The sequence below is a fragment of the Ochotona curzoniae genome, unplaced genomic scaffold, assembly GCF_017591425.1.
Source record: "Ochotona curzoniae isolate NIBS_2020 unplaced genomic scaffold, NIBS_Ocur_1.0 scaffold_4683, whole genome shotgun sequence".
NCBI lineage: Eukaryota > Metazoa > Chordata > Mammalia > Lagomorpha > Ochotonidae > Ochotona > Ochotona curzoniae.
The window spans coordinates 19,809,260-19,825,404 of NW_024467121.1; the positions used below are offsets into that span (position 1 = coordinate 19,809,260).

Genomic DNA, 16,145 nt, shown 5'->3' on the forward strand with positions numbered 1-16,145 from the left:
GCAAAAGGGAAGGACATAATGGAGTACTTCTGCTTTGCTGCTCCTTGAAGCCAATGTGGTTTTGATGGATTTCTAATATGCGTGTCAAGGGCTGCAATGCGTGCTACCTCTCTGTTCAGCTCTGCAAAGGACCTGAGTGACAATGGCGCTTTCGTCTTCAGGCAAGAGGGAGCAGAACACCCAAACCCTGCGTCCCCTCCTAACACTGGTTTGCTGTTTGCAGTGTCTCTGCGGAACCCTCTCTGCTTCCATTATTTTCTGATCACTTCCACCATGCTCGTGAGATAACTAGCTATTTTGCTGCGACCTCCTCTCACTCTTAATCTTTCACCTCTTTTGCTCACCTCCCACCACCCTCTTCCAAAAACCTCTGGTAGAACTCAGATTGGCTTCAGGGTGTAAGCGAGCGACACCTCACCACCATCCCAAAGGCATACAGCACTCCCCAGTCAGTCCCCTGAAGCCCCCCGGCCATCTACTCCAGGAAACACTGAGCTAGGCATCTTACCTTAACTAATTCTAACAGCTTAGGTTTCCTTAGAGACAAGAAGGAAAAAAAAATATTTACTGGGGGAACTCGGATGGGATTACTGTGGAGTAATTTGCACACACTTGTGTGCCCCAGGGCTATGCAGGGCTGGCTGGCACTCTGACTCATTTCTATGCCTGCTTCTCTCTCCGGAACTGGGAGCTCTTAAGTCTACCAAAAGGACCACCCTTACCTTTCTTGGCTTCACTTTATCGTGGTAGTCATACTGGAAGATTCCTTTATAGCTCAGGCCCAGCCACCACGGTATCCCTTGCTTGTCCTAGGAGAGCAAAAAGACAGTGGGTAAATAGAGGGCACTAGAAGGGCAACACAGATGCAGAGATTTCTGGGTCAATGAAGATACAGGAGCTCCTGGGAGAGGATGCAGCCCACCTTTTTTTTTTTAAACTTGAAATTTATTTGAAAGACAGAGTGATAGAGGAGAGATGAAGATCTCCCATCTACTGGATCATTCCCCAAATGGCTGCAATGGATTTGGGGAAAACAGGAGCCTGGAACTCCTTCCAGTCTCTCATGTGGGAGGCAGGGGCACAAGCACTTGGGCCATCTTCCATTGTTGCTGCCTTTGCAGGCAAATTAGCAGGGAGCTGGACTGCAAATGGAGCAGCCGGGAGCTGGCACTGTGATTTGGATGCCAGTGTTGTGGGGTGGTAGAGGGTGGCAGCTTAACCTAATGAATCCCAGCTGTCTCCCTCGCAGATGTGCCCATCATCCAGGGATGATAGGGGGCATGAACACAGACACCAAGACTGTGCCCTGGGCTTGGCGCAGGGCTCTGCTTTTAAACAGCAGCTCATGTCATGCTCTCCTCCCCTTTTATAAAGAAAGAGTATTTTTTTGTTGTTGTTCCCTTGTCAGATTTGGGTTTTCCAAGCTGGCCTCCTACTTATACTCAGGACAAAGGGAGAAGGTGAATATTCTAATAAAATGAACCAGCTTCTGAACAGAAAATGACCACTGGCTGTCACCTAGAGGGGATCCTGGAGACTCCGCAAGGTGCTTCCTCTCTATTTAAAGGTAAAGAAGTCAAGGAAGACAGTCCTACTTGTCTCAGGCCCCTCCCAACCCAAGGCACCAAGGACAGTTGAGGCAGGAAGTTGTGCCCCTCATGTCCCTGAGATAAGACAGCACAGTGGAAGCCAGGAGCTTCATCGTACTTCCCTATGTGTGGCAGGGGTCCAAGCCTTTGGGCCATCTTCTGCTGTCTTCCCAGGTGAGGTAGCAGAGAGCTGGATTACAAGAGAAGCAGCTGGGACTTGGTGCTCATATGAGATGCCAGCATTGTAGGTGGTGACTTAACCCACTGCACTAGTACCATAATATTGGGAGTTACTGTTAGATCCTTATGTTGCCTATATGGAAACGAGATGGCAAAATGGAAATGGGCTTCTCAACTCTCTCCTAGCAGTGTGGTTAACACTGGCAGCCAGCACAGCTCAACTGTGAGCCTCTTCATCACAACTGCAATGTCCTTTTGGAGAGCCAACCTGCCACTACTTTCATCTTACTCCCCGCCCCACGTGGGAGAGAGGAGACTCAAAGGGGTCTGGCCACACTGTCCATGACACACTAGAGCCTAGGGCAGGGCCGGTTGTGATGGCTACTTGAGTTCCGTGAGTGAGGGTGAAGATGGCGAAGCTAAAAGCTTCCATGGGGAGAACTTCAACAGCACTGCAGAAGAGTTGAAGCATTTTAGGGTTTAACAGTTCCTGAGCCAAGCTTCTGGAGGAAAGTGAAGTTGTTAGAGATTCTTCAAAGCTCTGTCCTCATTCACCCCAGGTGGTGTTCTGACATTTGTTTCCATTATGGAAATGCATATAAACAACCGCTCATTTTAGTTATGAAGCAACTTAGTAAGCATTTACTGAGCATCTGCAATGTGCCAGGCCTATGCTGGGTTCTGGGAACACACAACAGAATCCAACATGTAGTCTATGTTATCCAACGCCCGTAGCACAGCAAAAACACACAGGCCACTAAATGCACACTGATGAAGCAAAAAGTATAGCACACACTGTCAGATGACACAAAGTGTGTGACTTAGGAATTTTAAAAAAATGTTTATGCTCATTCTCTTTAAAGTCAGAGGGGAGACGGAGAGGGAGCTTCCATTTGTTAGTTCATTCTCCAAATGCCTGCAACAGCTTGGCATTGTACCAGGCCAAACCCAGATCCCTGAAACTCAACACAGGTCTCGCATGTGGGTGATAGGGTCCACCCCAAATTATCTGTTGCCTTCTAGGTGCAGTAAGAAGCAGCTGGATTAGAAGCACAGTAGTCAGGGCTTGGGCCCACACTTCTATATGCAATGTGGGTGTACTAAACAGAGACTTAATCAATTGTACCGCCATGCCTGTCTCATGTTAGTCTAACAGAATGAAAAATACAGTTGGGTGGAAACATGGGGAAATATTTAAGTGAAAGAACAAGAAAATCTGACATTGGCTGAACTGTCTTAAGCTCAGAAAGATTTTCTGCTCTTTTTGACTGGACGTTGGTGGCAAACCTGAAGGAGTAGAAAGGGATCGTTAGGGGATACCCTTCTGTGTTATTTCAAAGTTGAGATCCCATGATAGGCCCCAAAGCACTGTCTGGTGACGTTAGCAGTTCTAGCGTTCCACAGTGCAGTGGTGATGACTAGAAATCACAAGGTTTTATTCCTGTATAAAGATATGGAATAGAAGAACTAGCAGGCATCAAATATAAAGATAAGAAAATGGGAAGGCTGCTTGCTGAGTACGGTTGTTGTACTCTGCATATGTGTGTTACTGTATTGTACTATACTCCACAAAAATGTACACACATCACATTTAATCCAAGTTTTTAAATTAATTAAAAAACGAAGACAGGGCCCGGCGCGGTGGCGCAAGTGGTTAAAAGGTCCTCGCCTTGCACCCCCGGGATCCCATATGGGCGCCGGTTCTAATCCCGGCAGCCCCGCTTCCCTTCCAGCTCCCTGCTTGTGGCCTGGGAAAGCAGCAGAGGACGGCCCAAAGCTTTGGGAACCTGCACCCGTGTGGGAGACCCGGAAGAGGCTCCTGGCTTCGGATCGGCATAGTATCGACCCGTTGCGGCTCACTTGGGGAGTGAATCATCGGACGGAAGATCTTCCTCTCTGTCTCTCCTCTCTGTATATCCGCCTTTCCAATGAAAAAATAATAAAAATAAATCTTTAAAAAAAAAAAAAGCGAAGACAAGGGCCCGGCGGCGTGGCCTAGTGGCTAAAGTCCTCGCCTTGGGCCCGGCGCGGTGGCGCAAGTGGTTAAGTCCTTGCCTTGCACGCCCGGGATCCCATATGGGCGCCGGTTCTAATCCCGGCAGCCCCGCTTCCCTTCCAGCTCCCTGCCTGTGGCCCGGGAAAGCAGTTGAGGACGGCCCAAAGCTTTGGGACCCTGCACCCACGTGGGAGACCCGGAGGAGGCTCCTGGCTTCGGATCGGCATAGTATCGGCCCGTTGCGGCTCACTTGGGGAGTGAATCATCGGATGGAAGATCTTCCTCTCTGTCTCTCCTCCTCTCTGTATATCCGCCTTTCCAATAAAAAATAATAAAAAATAAATCTTTAAAGTCCTCGCCTTGAACGCACCAGGATCCCATATGGGCGCTGGTTCTAGTCCCGGCAGCTCCACTTCCCATCCAGCTCCTTGCTTGTGGCCTGGGAAGGCAGTCGAGGACGGCCCAAAGCCTTGGGACCCTGCACCCGCGTGGGATACCCAGAAGAAGTTCCTGGCTCCTGGCTTAGGATCTGCATAGCATCGGCCGTTGCGCTCACTTGGGGAGTGAATCATCAGACGGAAGATCTTCTTCTCTGTCTCTCCTCCTCTCTGTATATCTGACTTTCCAATAAATAAATAAAATCTTAAAAAATAAAAATGAAGACAAGATCATAGCTTGGGACACTATAGACAAAATTAAAGATATGTCAGAACTGGGTCAATGTCACACTGGACTTGCTATCATAACCCAGTTTCTGAAATCCATGCACACATATAAGTGTTTTTGAAAAACACTCATGGAAAATAATATATTAGAAACAAACCATGCATGGGTTTCAACTTTTCTTTTCACTAAAATAAACTTATCTTTTAATTTAATTCTCCTATGAACTGGTTGAAGGACCGAAAAGGAAAGCAAGTGTTAGAGAGTACATAAGTCACATCCTGGGGCCTCACTGGTAAAATTCCACAACCCAATCCGTTCCAGCACAGTATCCTGTTGACCAAGTCCCATTGCCACCCTTCGACCCACCAAGTAAAATCTGCAAGACTGAAGGAAGAAAGTCAGAGACATCTTCATTTGTCTGTTTAAGGTGGGGTTTGTGACCTTCACCAAAAGGGCGAACTTACCTTCACTGCATAATAGTGGACCCCGTAGGTTGGGAGAGACTCCACGATGCTCATATAGCTAAGAAGACAACACAAACACAGGCTGGTTATTCCACAGAACTGGCAGCATATTTTCTGTCATGTGTGGTAAAGGTCTTGGGGTGACCAGTTAACTTGCAAGTTGAACATGAAATAACACCCCTACCCACCCTTGCCTGGCAGTGGCTTTCTGAGTGGAAACAAGCCACTCTGCTGTGAGACACTTATCCACACCCAGAGGTGGTCCAGGTGAGGACCTGGTAGAGCCACTTACTTCACAATCGCCTGCCCTCTCGTCTGGCCGTTCAACTTCTTGTAGTGCTCAATGACTCTGTCTTCACTGGAATTGGAAGGGAAAAAGTCAGTTAGGAGCATCCCCAGGTCAGCCACTGAGGGAGGCACTTCTGAGTTTCAGAGACCTTGTGATAACCTCTGGGGAGACCCGGACTGTGGGACACACGCTTCGTCCTGGGTGACATTTCCTAGCCCAGATGGAATGAAACCTCTTTGGAGATTTGCTGGATAGAAAAAAAAAGCCCGGGCCCGGCGCGGTGGCGCAAGTGGTTAAGGTCCTCACCTAGCACGCCCGGGATCCCATATGGGCGCCGGTTCTAATCCCGGCAGCCCCGCTTCCCTTCCAGCTCCCTGCCTGTGGCCTGGGAAAGCAGTCGAGGACGGCCCAAAGCTTTGGGACCCTGCACCCGCGTGGGAGACCCGGAAGAGGCTCCTGGCTTCGGATCGGCATAGTATCGGCCCGTTGCGCTCACTTGGGGAGTGAATCATCGGACGGAAGATCTTCCTCTCTGTCTCTCCTCTCTGTATATCCGCCTTTCCAATGAAAAAATAATAAAAATAAATCTAAAAAAAAAAAGAAAAAAAAAGCCCATTCCTTCCCCACCCAGGAAGGCCTGTCTTCTGGTTATCTGGGGCATCTCATGTGTGGAAGAGGGTGAGGCGCTCAGCGCAGAGGCCAGGTGCTCATGGGAAGCAATGCCACAGGAGAGCGGAAGGCCCCCTCAATAGAGATTATCAGCTGACACTGTGGTCTAGTCCCCTCAGATCTCCCTTCTCACTCCTCACGCTGTCCACTCAGCGCCTCAGCAAACAGGCATGGGAAGGCACCGACCTCCCTGACAGCTCAGAGCCTACCTATTCTTGATGAATAGTGAGGAGCTGCAGATGGAAAGTTCTGGAATCTGAGCCTAGGCAACAGAAACTAGAGTCATAAAATTCCCAGAAAGAACCACAAACCAGCTACTAGAAACACATGGAAACCTTTATATTTTGAAATCCTGAGTTCTAACACAACAAGAGATTAGCTGGCTGCATGGTAGATGTGTCCAGTCAAGCTTTCCTGGGGCAAGGTAGAGGGCAGCCTGGGCAGGCAGCACAGACTTCTGTGAGAGGGAACTCTGGCTGCTCCCATCTGAGGCTGTCTTTAGATCAGCATGGCTCACCTTGCAAATTAAAGGGAACAGGGCTGCAGGCAGTCCCCTGGTCCCAAAGTCTCTGCCTCTACAATGGGGCCACATGGCCTTGGACCCCAATTTCTCACCATCTGCCTCTCTCACTTCCTCAAGGGAGCTTCCTGTCCTCTGTGAAAGCTCTGTGAGAGGAAGTAGTGACAGATCTAGAGGATCAATCATTAATTTATTATCTTAGGACGCAGTTAAAGCCTTCTGCTCTTTTTTTTTCAGCCAGGCAAAAGTGCCATGTATACCCACTGTCTGGACCTTGGCAGTGCCTTGGTTCTCTTTTGATTACCATCTTCATCTTTGATGAACATTGTTTTACCTTAGCATTCTGAAGTTTGGCGGACAAAAGCTAGATGGGGCTCTTAACAGGGAGGGACCCAATAATAATCCCAACAGGGACTGATGTTCTAGGATGGTCACTTCTGAGGGTGGTCTGGAGCCCTCTGCTCAGGAAGGGGTACCAGCCGTACTTCCCCTGAGCATGCTGTGCAGGTCTAGCTCACGTGCGCCAAGATCCCCCCTGCTGGCAGCACTTGAGCAGTGTCCTCTCAGGCACAGGCTACAGCCTGGCTAAGCCTTTGAGCTGTGCTCAGGACGTTTTGAGATTGTTCTTCAGCTTCCTCCCCATCCAGTCTGCACACAATAGGCCCATGGGCAAGCTTGGGAATTGTGTGAGGTTGACTCCCAGACTCATGGTCAAGCAACTCAGTTAGACAGCAGTCTATTTCCTTTGTAGCTTGGGGAGGGAGAGATGACAGTCAATGTATGCTGTGGCTGTGAACACAGAGAAGCTCCAGAAAAAAAACAAAAGGAAAATAAAGTCCAGGGTGCAGACAGGCAGCTATTCAATTGTTTTCCAATTAAACAGCCTGAGCGCTGCAAAAGGCTTTGCCACCTACAGCCAGTCCTGAGCAAACCAGGGAAGTTGGTGACCTCCTTGCTTTGCTTTTCCTGCTCCCTTTAGCATCCTTCAACACTTCTCTTTCATGCCAGTGAGAGCCCACTCTGCCCTTGCTATCCTTATCCTCTGCAACTCCAAGTCTGATGGACAGCTTTCCAGTACCCCTGGTCTGTGATGCAGGGACTCTGTGGGATTCACCGTGACTCTAAAGCACTCTCTGGCAGACCCAGCATTACATGCAGGAAGTCCGTGTCTGACCAAGTCTGAATGCACCCTGGTCACAGGCTGGGCCACGACACAAAGTTAAATCATCTCTGGGCAGAAAGGAGCTGTGGGAAAAGCATGGTGATGGAAGCATGATGTGTCTGGGTATCCTTCACATCTTGTGGAAACCTGTTGGCCTGCAGGGTTTGGGAGGTAGGCTAACATTCTAAAAGCTGGGCCCACAAGGAAGATTCTGGGTTCGAGTCTGGCCGGCACCTTGCTCCATGATCCTGGGCACATAATTTTAACTTCCTGCAAAAAGACCTTCTCCATGGAGCTGCTGCATGATGAGCCAAGTCCATGCTTGCTAAGTGCTTGGGGGAAAATTAGCAAAAAGCAAAAGTGCATCATTGCTCTGCAATAGTCTGAAAAGTCACTGCTCTCTAACTCCATTCTGTGATGTATTATTTCTGCTCTTCATTATAGTCAGAAGTTGCTTGGTGTGGTTACTCCTAGTTTACAGACTGAGAAACTAAGGAGCCCACAGTTCAGAAACATGGAACTACAACTCTGTTTTACTAGGCTATAAAGCCTGTCCTGGTAGTGTGGATGGGTCCTCCCATGCCCTCCGCGGCTTTAGCCTGGGGATTGTCCATTACATCTGTGAATGCTGGGGGAAGCAGGAGAGCCCCAAAGCACAGTGAAGATGTATAATTTGTTCAGGAATGATCAGGACAATCAGAAACTGTGAGAAATGTGATTTGGATTGGGATGAAGGTACCAAAATGATTTCTTCCACCAGTGCAAAGTCAGGATGATACACGGTGGCGCTAAGACCAAGAGGAGAACAGGAACGAGTGCAGCCTACTAGCTCCCACTCCACCACTCGTCGCTGTCCACATAGAGCATGAGTAACATTTATTCCTCCCAATAAGTCTTAGCTTTAAAAAAGGAATCTATACAAATAGGTTGGAATATTGTAGCCAACCACAACTAGCCAGCCATGATGGAATGAGTTGGGAAGCTTTGCAATTTCTTTCTTTCTTTCTTTCTTTTTTTTTTTTTTAAAGAAATGTATCGTCAGGAGGGTTCATGCTACCCAATTGCTTATACGTTAGTGGGGCTATGATGTGGAGGGCACCTGACTTCACCTGTCCTGTCTCTCAGTGCATTTAGACAATGGCCTAGGTCCTCTTAGGTTTGAGTGAGGCTCAAGGAAAGAGCTGGCCTGATCATAAAGATGGAGGGGGAAACACAAGTTGTTCATTGTGGCGGTTAATCTGCATTCCGTATCAGAGGACTTGTCTTGGAGTCCTGATCCCTCCTCCATCCCAGAGTCTTGCTAATGCACACTCTGGGAGAGAACAGGTGATGGCTCAAGTACCTCAGTTCCTGCCACCCACATGAGCGATGCGGGCTTGGATTCTTGGCTCCTGGATGTGGTTTGGCTGAGCTCTGGCTGTTACAGACACCTAGGGAGTGAAGCAGTAGAAGGGAATTCTGCCTTTCAAATGAGTTATATAAATAAATGTGGGATGTGCTGGCATTTAAGTAGCTGTATGTGTAGATGGAGGCGAAATCATTCATAGTGATAAAAGACAGAAGGCATGTGCTTGGGGGAAGGTGTTTGTGTAACAATATGAAAGCACAGGATAGATGGTGGGAACAAAGAGAAATCCAGAATGAGAGCTAGAGAGCGAGTGAGAGAGAAATTCCTACCTAAAATATGAATGATGAGATGGTTGAAGGATGGATGAGGCCAAAGGCAACTCTGACTCCTGCAACCCACTGGGACTGCAACCCCGAGAAGCAACTGTAGTTCTCTAAAAAGGAACTGCTGGTCTCCCTAGTCCTTTCCTCCTCCTTAACTCCATCATGACTTCTTTCCTCAGCATGAATATTTAGGGAATACAGAAGGCAAGGCTCAGGGGGCTCAAGGACTTGGGGAGGACGACAACTACTAGCTTTGCATAAGGAAAGGGCAGACTGTAAGACCCAAGGGTTAGAAGTTGATGCATCCAAAATCCCTGTGCTCTCCTGGGCCAGGTGCAATGGCAGCAAGGCACCGCCTGTCTATATCTGTATTACTTGAGGAACAGTGATAATGCAACAGCTCAGAGAGGCAAACTGAGGATGCCAGTTCATAGTCTGAGACTCAGGTCCAATTTTCACAGGGCTGTGGTCTCTCAGAAAAGAATGGCTTATGAATTGGAGCTTACTCTTGCTAAAGGCTTCTGCAGTAAGACACGTGCTATCCCAGCCATAATACCTGCTGAATGACCCAGCAAGTGGGTGACTATCCAGTAGAGTGTCCAGCTCAGATGAAATGCAGGGTGTACAGCAGGGTTTGCTGTTGTGCACCTTGGGAGAGGGTCACTCCACTTTTTTTTTGTTTTGCACTGCTTTTCACAGAAGCAGCTACACTGCTGTCGGTTAGAGAGCCTGGAGGCCCACCAAAGAGGCCACACAGTCCCTGGCAGAGGGCAGTGGCAGGGTTTATGAGCCCAGTGAGATGTCACCACATTCCCCAGGAATGCAGCTCTGCTCTGGTGTGGCCCAAATCCATGATCTGGGGGCCCTTTCAAATGCCCAAAGCATTCAGAATCAGTCTTGTAGGGCCCTGCACACAAATTGTGGCAAAATGCTACATGACAGCTAAGTCAGGAGACAAAAACCACTGAGAGGCAAGGGAAAGAATCTACCTCCCCTACAAAAAGAAAACCCTGCAGATCTCCCATGTTGTGGAACCCCACACATTTGGTCCAAAAGGGAAAAAGGTTTCAGAAGGAAACTTGACCAGCATATGGAAAGCTCTTGAAAGAAGCAAAATGTCCCATGTGAAATCTGAGAAGGTTTAAAAGGGGAACAAAGAGAGGAGAGCTCTCATACACAACATGCCAGTTAAACACATGCAACAAATGGTCCGCAGTTACTGAACCCATCCCAACAGACACACGGGAGCTGGCAGAGGGCAGGCCCAGCTGGCTGAGCCCCATGCTTGCCTTGGGGATGGAGCGGAGCTTACCAGTAGGCCAGGGAAGGGTGCTCCTTCAGGGCTTGGGTGGGAAGGGCTGGCAGCTTCTTCAAGTCACTCCTCACGACTTCATTGCTGCATGAGAAAGAGCCAGAAACACACTCAGCTTCCAAGAGAATAAACCTTGCCATCGGGTACAACCTGACCCAGCTGCCTTGTCTAGGAGACCACACATCTGTTCCCTGTTAGTGGAAGGCCATGGGAAAAGGGGGTAGGCTTGCTTATCATTTATTTATTTAATATAGATAAAAAAGAATGTGTGGTTTGGGCAGCCACCTCTCCTGGTCCAGAACCGGGGCATGGGCACACAGGTGGCAAGGAAGCCTTCAAGCCCTGCCTTCACCAAGGGGTGCAGAGCAAAGGCCCCAAAGCAGTCCTCTACATGGACAGTGGAGGACAAGGGTACCCAGGACTCTGCTTCCAGGTCCACAGGGCTCCAAGGAGGGTTGAGCCACTGCTTGCACCACCCTGATAGTGCCAGTTTTCTTCATACTCAAAGCTTGCATGCTGCAATCTGTCGGCTACAATGCAATTACATAGATAACTTCTGCTTTTGACAAGGCCAGGAAAGTGTTTCCATAGTGTCAATAGCTCCATGTACTCAGATCTGAAGTCCCCTAGTGTAGACCTGTAACCCCTTCAGATGCTCAACTGCTCTCTGGACAGTCTATCTGCTTCTCACCCAGGCTTGTTATTTGTGGGGTTTGTGCCCATTCACTACCTCCTGCACCAGCAGCAGCTACTCCTGGATGGTTCTGCCATCCCTATCTGCTCCTCCAAGAGCTTCAGATACCTCTCCTGGGGCTTCAAAAGCTTATTTCAGGGAGATGTGTCTTTGACCCAACAGTTCTACTTGGGTCATTTTGGCAGTTGTGTTGCACATACAAAGCAAAGCAAACACTGGCAACCAGGACACAAAGTGGTACCAGCAAGAAGAGATAAATTCAATAAATAAATAATACGAGGGTAGGAAGAGATACTGTAGACACAGGTAGGAACTTTGGAAGCACTTGGATGAGAACACCCCCAACACCCATGCCGCCAACTAAAGATGTATGGCTGCATGGCTGCCAACAGAATCAGGAGCCCCACATGGGATGCTTGGTGTCAGTGAGGAAACCCCTCCCAATACCTGACTGTCACGTATGTGACATGTGCACAGATATTTGGTGGCATTTCTGCTGCCAGAAAGGGCTTCTTTTAAGTGCACTGATAGATCACGACTATGCAGTTTGGGAATCCTGGCTTCTAACACCCAACCAGATGGAGACTCAACTTAAGTTTGTCTGAAAGGCTGTATCTGAGTACTTGAATTGATACAATCAAAGCAGTAAGGAGATTTATCAGTTAATATTCAATGCGATCAAGGTAAGGAACACCTGTTATAATGAAAACTATTGTGGGGATATGAAACAATGATGAGAGACCTAGTCCTTACACAAAAAGTGTTCACAGTTTGCCTTGGAAGTGAGGAAATGGTCATGCATACAAACATACAGGACCTTAAAGGTAGATCACATCAGTTCAAACTACAAAGAAAGGGATCTGTGGATGCTGGTACAAGAGCAGGCTTGAATAAAGAAAAGGAGAGGGATGTTACTTTCCTCCTTGATGGAAGAGAGCCAAGCCATGGAGCCTACTTAACATGAACTAAGAGGCCAACTAGACTGCATGGCATGCGAGGAGTAACCAAAGGGGATGACTGAGGCAGGCATTGACTCCTGAGCCTCTCCAATGCCAGGCTAAGAGAGGTCCAGTAGATCCAGTAGGCAACAGGAGAGCAACTGGAGGTTTTCATGTTTAGCAAGAGCTTATTTCCAAGTATGAGTTGGAACTTTACTCCGCTCTCAGGCAAATGTTCAGCTCACTGAATACTCCAGGGGCTGAATTTCTGGGCCTCTTCTCCCTGTTAAGTGCCCTGACAACAGGGATCTGATTCCCAACTCCATCAGGGCAGGGAAGGATGCTTTCAGCACTGGAAGGCACTTTTATCAGGTAGACTTTCATTGGCTGAAACTCCCAGAAAGGTAATTAGCAGCTCCTTTATGGAGCCGAAACTTGAGCGACTCCCACTCATCACACCTGAAGTCTATTTGTGGTGGGAAGGTGATACTGCAGGAAGGGATCATTTTACCCAGCAAACACTCGTTTGTTGTCAAACAAGTCCCTCTTCTCCCCGCAGTGACAGCCCCAGGTTTGATTTCTTATTGAAGCTTGGGTTGTCTAGTTCTCCTCCAAGGCAAGTTTATAATAGAAAAATACAAGCAGAATTCAGCAAGGCATGAAGCCCATCCAAATCCACTACTTTCTGGAAGGGATCCACGCCTCTTACTCCTTCCCATAGGACAAGCACATAGAAATGTTCCGTTTGCCTCTCTGATGTCTAGGAACACCTGCAATAACTTAGGGGTGTCCAGTCCTGCCAATCTGGCCAGACTGTGGAGTTGAACATCACAGAGCTGCTTTAAGGGGAGACAGTCATTGTATCCCCAGAGTTGCACGGGCTGCAGCCTAACAAATGTGCCTCAATTCCTTTGTCAGTGTCTTTCAACCTGATGTTTTTCCCAGAGTTCATTGCACCTGACAGATATCATCTTAAACAGCTCTTTTAAATAGTTTACCTAACTGTCATGAAGGCCATGTTTGGAAAAAATAGATTGACAGGTTTCTTGGAGAGTCAGTTATTTAGCTGAGAACAAAATCCAGGTCTTATTTTTAACATTCATCTGATTTTATTCAAATCTTCCAGTTATGAATGTGGCCGGTCATGACCTCCCATTCCAAAAAGTTGCTATGTTAATGCTATGCTGGTTTTATTTATATTTATTTATTTAGGGAAGGTTTTTGAGTTGATATCCCTATCTTCTACTGCCTATACTGCTCATGTAACATGGAAAGGATGACTTGGGGAAAAGTGAAGGATTCTAGCAATACATCAGGGTTTTCTTACAACATTAACAATCTCAGCCAAGATATCGCAAAGAAAGCAAATACTCAACTTTAGATCAACATGGTGAAAATCTACAATGTGTCTTCCTCTATGAAACTAGGAAATAACTTTTCTAGGGAATTCCTTGTGGGCTGAATGAACTGTCTGACATTTGTTGGGGAATCCTCAGAGCCATACGAGAGGGCTCCGAAAGGCATGTGGGATCTGGAGATAAAACTGCACATTTCCTGTGAAATTTTGGAGTCTCCTCAGGTGCTGACTGTGGGAGAATTCATCGTGAGAGCAGGAAGTGAAAGAGTGTGATCCATGCTGCTACAGAATAGAGCTGTAAATCCACAGTCCACTAGCGGAACATGAGGGAAGAACTGAACACTTGGAAGCAGTAATAACATACTTGTGTCTGTCTTACTTTTCCATTTTTATGAGCATATCATGAAGGCCAAGTTCCCAGAGAGGGGCAGCTCCCCACCAAGATCCATTATCTGCAACTTAAAGCCTAAAAATATCTGAGAAACAGGGACCTGCATAACAGCTCAATTGGCTAATCCCCTCCCCCTCTGCTGTAAGCAAGCAGGAGGAACCCATATGGGCACCTGTTCATGTCCTGGCTGTTTCACTTCTGATCTAGCTCCCTGCTTGTGGCCTGAGAAAGAAGTGGAGGATGGCCCAAAGCCTTGGGATCCTGCACACATCAGGGAGACCCAGAAGAGGCTCCAAGCTCCTCCTGGCTGCTGGCTTCAGATTGGCTTAGCTCTGGCGGCTGTAGACATTTGGGGAGTGAACCAGCAGATGGAAATCTTTCTGTCTCTCCTCTACAAAACTGCCAATAAAAAATAATTACACCTTAAAAAAATAGTGTAAGAAACAAACCTTTCATAGCCTGTGGTGGCAAACCTAAGCTTTTTATCAGAGGCAATGTTTGACCCATTTCTGTCTCACGAAGTGTGAACACCCATGTTTCGGTGCAGTAATATTGAATATGTTGTTCCAGATCCTCCCCAGGGTGTTAGGGAACACAGGGTACCAGCACTGAATCACCCATCTCTGAACTTAGAAATACTGGAATCCCAAATTTTGCACTGTGGGTCAGCCATCCTTTATTCTGTCATACAAAGATCCCAGGGAAATCAGAGGCAGCTGAATAAGAGAAGGTACAGATTTCTTTCTTTCTTATTGATCGTTAAACATAATAAGGAAACAGTATCCTTGCTCTTCCTTTCTCCCCTCCCTCACCATTTCACGAAGCTAAGGTTACAATGAAGAACATGGGAACACGTGGCCTATACACACTTTTTCCTCAGGTCTGTAGGGACCACTCAGTGACACTGGTGGTCTCCATCATGCAAGAAAGGGTTTTGTGTCACAGGACCACATCCCCTCTGTCTGACCTGCTGCTGCTACATTGAGCCATTTAGAGAAAATGGGAAGCACCTGCAGACCCCTGGAGAAGTTTTCCAGCATGGGATTTGGGATTCTGGATTCTAGATATGTGTCATGGACAAATACATCCTAAATGGGTTCCATTTTTCAGGTGAACCGAGGGGCAAAATTGCAAACACATTTAAGACTTGCCTGCCTGCATTTCTGATGGTAATTATTCAGTGACGTAACTAAAGATATCTTTCTTGATGAATCAATCTAATTTCCTAGTGGGGGAGGGAAACTTTGTGAATTTCTAAGTTGTAAATAGATAAAAAGTTTGTCAAAAAAAAATTGTTCTCAAGTGTGTAAATTGAGGCAGATCATTTTCCTTGAACAGCATCAGAAACAACTGACTACTCTTCTACATCACCACACTTTACATCGGAAAATCCCAGCTCTGCAAAATGACCCACATCCTGGCTACTCACAGTGAACTCCAAATACGAGGCATTGGCATTAAATACGCGTGACCAGAGAAGCAGGCTGCCAAAATACACAATTTCCTTCTTAATACCCACAGGAGTTGAAGAACATCATCTTGCAAAAATTCCTATCCAAATTCTGTTTTAGACTATAAAAATGTGAATTACACACGGGCAGGCTCAGTTAAATGGACTCTGGTGCACAAACAAAGCTGTCTGAGACAGTTTCTCACTTTTCCACTGGAGCATTCTGAGTTTTTGATTCTCCTGCTTTTAAAAACTCCCCCTGGCAGTATTACAGCTGCCTCTGAATTACTCACGGTCCTCAAAGTTATTTTCGAATCACAGGAAAACTCACATACTTCCTTCCATTCTTTTTTTTCTTTTTTAGTAAATCAATATATAAAAAATTATGTGAGTTTTAAATTTTCCTGCAACAACTCTTTCGGGCCAATGGATGTGTTTAAAATGTAACAAACGTATTTTTTTTCCCTGTAGGACATTTTCCAGCAAGAAAATTTTCCAAGTTTAGGCTGAAAGATAGTGTTGAATGAAGCTATATTCCAAATATTAATTGTCTGAGTATTTTCCCACTAATTTTTATTTAAAACCTCAGCAAATCTATTTGTCTTACCACAGAATCAGCGACAGCTGTTCTCTTTCAAGTGAGCAACTAAAAACTGCAGGAAAATAGTATCCTGAATGACCAAATGAGCAATAAGGACGTAACATTAAGCTTACTTAGAATTGTAGCAGTAAAACTATTCATGAAAGCACAACAAAAAGCCACCTGCAAACCAAGAGTTGTATCATATTCACTGTTG

The 16,145-nt window shown here is 46.9% G+C and overlaps 1 protein-coding gene across 3 annotated transcripts in view; it reads right to left on the minus strand.

The window, feature by feature from the left end:
* The window catches only part of FRMD4A (FERM domain containing 4A), a 546,990-nt gene that overhangs the window by 72,845 nt on the left and 458,000 nt on the right, over window positions 1–16,145 (minus strand). For all 3 annotated transcript variants that reach the window (XM_040967963.1, XM_040967964.1, XM_040967966.1), the window contains 4 exons: window positions 10,519–10,602; window positions 5,188–5,253; window positions 4,896–4,953; window positions 723–809 (listed from right to left, as the gene is read on the minus strand). In XM_040967963.1, coding sequence (XP_040823897.1) covers window positions 723–809; window positions 4,896–4,953; window positions 5,188–5,253; window positions 10,519–10,602 — 295 coding nt within the window. The remainder of the gene's footprint in view (window positions 1–722; window positions 810–4,895; window positions 4,954–5,187; window positions 5,254–10,518; window positions 10,603–16,145) is intronic.